This window comes from Lotus japonicus, chromosome 1 (genome assembly GCF_012489685.1).
Source record: "Lotus japonicus ecotype B-129 chromosome 1, LjGifu_v1.2".
In the NCBI taxonomy this organism is placed as follows: domain Eukaryota; kingdom Viridiplantae; phylum Streptophyta; class Magnoliopsida; order Fabales; family Fabaceae; genus Lotus; species Lotus japonicus.
The window spans coordinates 96,643,387-96,647,240 of NC_080041.1; the positions used below are offsets into that span (position 1 = coordinate 96,643,387).

Here is a 3,854-nt window from a genome sequence, read left to right on the forward strand (position 1 = left end):
ACAACACCATAATGTTTTTATTATTCGTCGACTATTTCGTTGCTCCCACATCCCACGATGGCTAACTTGCACTAAATACTTCCTCTCCACATAGTTCTCACCATCAAACTTGATGTCGGTGAGTTTGGATGAAGTAGTCATAAACCCAGCGACTGGGTCTTCCCTTCACCCTTAGTCCTAAAGTTGCCTTCACCCATAAAATAACGCGTAATCACCAACCAAATATAAAATAAGTCTCAATAAAAGTTCATGCGAACAATATGAACATTGGTTACCAGGAAAAAATGCGCGTACCCACTTTTAGAGCACTACCAAAGCACTTCAAAACGTCGTGAAGTTGATACAGACGGTTGTGAAAACTACTAGGCTTTTCTTAAACATCAAACACACATCTGTGGCTCGAGGTGTCTGCACAGCAATAAATGTGTTAGATAATATGATGTGGCGGGAAAAAGAGATAGAGAGAAAAAAATGTGTCTCGAGGTGTTTGCACTATTTAGTGGTTTATGAATCAAAGTTGAGTTGCTAAAACCAATAAAAATGTTGTGTTAATTATTTTTAAAAACTTCAAAATGATAAAAAATATATTTAACAAATTTCAACAAATTGTTGGTAGTCCCCGAAGGATAACTCAAGTGGTAAGAGATAGGAACATAAGTGTTGGGTGGGATGAAGGGTGAAGGGTCTCGGGTTCGAACCCGGAGAAGAGATTAATTTACTAACATTTCTAACAACTAACATTTGCCAATAAAAAAACAAAATGTTGGATATGGACTAACGAGGTCCACTAATGTTAGGAGCTCAAAACTGTGGAAAAATGCTCACCTTCTACATGCTGCTTTTTCTTGGATTCTCTCACTCCCTCTCAGTCAAATTTTGAATGAAGAAGAAACCAAATCTACAATGATGAGGTTTATTCAACACTTGTGTCTGACCGAAAGAAGAGTCCAATAATCTGTCCCCAGTGAACAGATATGATACATTGTATTGTGTGTATAACTGTGTATATCAAGAAAAGTAACGTGGTAGAATTTAAAAGTTGAGGTCAGCACAAAGAGAAGAAAACATTACCACAGAACCAAATGGCAGAGAGGAAAGGGAAGGTTTGTGTCACTGGAGGAACAGGGTTTCTTGGTTCATGGATCATCAAGAGACTCCTTGAGGATGGATATGCTGTTAACACCACTATTAGATCTAATCCAGGTAAATTAATAAGCCTTTTTTGTAAGTTTTACAGAAACTCTTATGTCTTTGAGCATGTTAGTGCATGTTTGGAAACCTTTCTAATAATCAATTATGTAGAGAAGTTTGGAAGAGTAATTTCTAGGCTTCAGAATTAAGGTGCATGTGGGAAAATAATTTAATTAAGTGTTCAAGGTCATAAGCCCTCATTGCATAAGTGTTTAATAAGCTATTTTAAAAAATTTATTGACGTTGAGTTGAAAACAGGTGATAAATAGGCATAAACTCTTTTTTATAAGCTATTTTGAACAACTTATGAAAATAAGCTTAAAATAAGTTATAGGTCGGTCATGAGTTATTTAAATAAGTTCTCTCAAATACTTCCATAAACGCCTATGGTATAAACCTTAAACAAGCTTGTCCTTATGCTCTATTTTGACATTAACAGGGGCTAAGAGAGATGTTAGCTTCCTCACAAATCTACCTGGTGCATCTCAGAAGCTAAAAATCTTCAAAGCTGATCTCAACATCCCCGAAAGTTTTGGTCCAGCAATTGAAGGTTGTGTTGGTGTATTCCACACTGCTACACCAATTGATTTTGCATTAGATGAACCAGAGGAAATAGTGACCAAAAGAACCATTGAAGGAGCATTAGGAATTCTCAAAGCATGCCTAAATTCAAAGACTGTGAAGAGGGTTGTTTACACTTCTAGTGGCTCTGCTGTTAATTCCTTTAGCGGCAAAGAGGATGAAGAAGGATTGGATGAGAGTTATTGGAGTGATGTAGAGTTGCTTAGAAGTGTGAAACCTTTTGGTTGGTCATATATAGTTTCTAAGACATTGGCAGAGAAGGCAGTGCTTGAATTTGGGGAACAACATGGGTTGAATGTTGTGACTCTCACACCTACTTTTATTGTTGGAAGATGGATTTGTCCTCAGCTTCCTGGCTCAATTGAGAAAGCACTTGTTTTGATATTAGGTATGAATGCTATGCTACAACTTATTCAATTCATGTTTCTTCCATTTTTATCTTTCTGGATTTCAAATTGAGTTTGATTTGAATCATTTAAAGGTGATAAGCTCGGCGACCATGAATTTTTGAAAAAGAGATTTCCGGTGCTCTAATTTGTACCTAGGTTGATTTGTTTCTTGAACACTTATCATTGTTTGTTAATTGAATATAAAGAATTTAAAAACATTCATAGTAAATTAGCTTCTTATAAGCGTTTGATAATTCACTAAAGTACAAAATTTTATTGTACCTAGTGCTCTGTTATTAAATAACCAAACCTTAATAAAAGTGATAATGCGCATCAGAGTTGGGTACATTCTAACACTCAACTCATTAAGGTGTGAATAATTACATGTCAAGTACTATATATCAATAATTCTTCAAGTTCCTTGTATTTTCTAAGTAAAAGAAACTTTGATTGGCAGGTAAAAAGGATCAAATTGGTGTCACTCTTTTCCATATGGTACATGTGGATGATGTAGCTAGAGCACATATATTCCTTCTTGAACATCTTAATCCAAAAGGGAGATATAATTGCTCACCATTCACTTTACCTATTGAAGAGATGTCTGAGCTTCTTTCAGCTAAATACCCAGAATTTCAAATACCGACAGTAGAGTGAGTTTTCTTGCTCTTCTTCCTGTATAATGCTTTTTGTTAAATGTATATGATCTCTTTTGATAGCAATGTATAACTAATATTTACTTTGATTTCTTCTAGCGAGTTGAAGGAAATTAAAGGTGCCAAGTTGCCAAGTTTAATCTCGAAGAAACTTGTGGATGCGGGTTTTGAGTTTAAGCATAGCCTTGAGGAAATGTTCGAAGATGCAATTCAATGCTGCAAGGAAAGGGGTCATCTTTAATCTCATATAGTCCTGAAGTTGAAGAAACAAGAAATAGTTTGGTGACGGAACGGAGCAGGACAGAACAGAACGGAACGGGACAGAACATGATGGAACAGGACAATAATGTTATGTGTGTTGTGTTTGGTAACTCCAAGTCAATAGAACAGAACCATGATTTTAATTACATATATAACTCTGCATGTTTAATATTTGATTGATGAAAATAAATTGAACTCAAATGAACATTTTACATAGAAATTGTTTGTTATTGCTTACTTCATGAAATAATCACTTATTTCTTTAAAATAATCAATTATATATTGTTTAAGTTGTTTCAGTATGCTATTGTAAAAAGCAGAAACCTAATTATTTATTTAAACTATTTTAAGTGCGTTTGTTTAGATTAAAAAAATATTTATTTTTAACTATACTTTTTTTTTGTTATTTTTAGAGATTTTGAGAAAAGCATAAGTTAATTCCTGTTTGACAACTCTAATTAAAATCACTTTTTTTTATCACTCATCTATCATCATAGATTTTCATTATAAGTTAAAATAACTGTTTCAAATAATCTGTTTTCAGCTTCACCCGAAACAAACACAAAAAGTGATTTTTTGATTTCAGAAGTGATTTTTCCATTAAAAAGTGATTTTTCCAAAATAAGTTGAATCAAACGCACTCCAATTGGCTCGTTTATCATTGCTTACAAAAAATGATTTTACTTTTGAAAAAATAATTGATTTTATTTTAATTAAGTTGATTCGTGTTTGACTGCTCTAATTAAAATACCTTTTTTATCTCATCTCATCTATCATC

The 3,854-nt window shown here is 33.6% G+C and overlaps 1 protein-coding gene across 1 annotated transcript; it reads left to right on the forward strand.

The window, feature by feature from the left end:
• The first annotated feature begins 860 nt into the window (after positions 1 to 860).
• LOC130728133 (vestitone reductase-like) lies at positions 861 to 3,313 on the forward strand. The gene is made up of 4 exons (XM_057579489.1): positions 861 to 1,203; positions 1,631 to 2,161; positions 2,620 to 2,812; positions 2,915 to 3,313. The coding sequence occupies exons 1-4, from the start codon at positions 1,083 to 1,085 to the stop codon at positions 3,054 to 3,056; spliced, it is 987 nt and encodes a 328-aa protein (XP_057435472.1). The 5' UTR covers positions 861 to 1,082; the 3' UTR covers positions 3,057 to 3,313.
• Positions 3,314 to 3,854: the final 541 nt, after the last annotated feature.

Bases quoted from the DNA above. Each gene is read 5' to 3' on its own strand.
- LOC130728133 (XM_057579489.1), top strand. From the start codon at position 1,083: ATGGCAGAGAGGAAAGGGAAGGTTTGTGTCACTGGAGGAACAGGGTTT. The intron at 1,204-1,630 runs GTAAATTAATAA...TGACATTAACAG, and splicing joins CACTATTAGATCTAATCCAG to GGGCTAAGAGAGATGTTAGC. The intron at 2,162-2,619 runs GTATGAATGCTA...TTTGATTGGCAG, and splicing joins AGCACTTGTTTTGATATTAG to GTAAAAAGGATCAAATTGGT.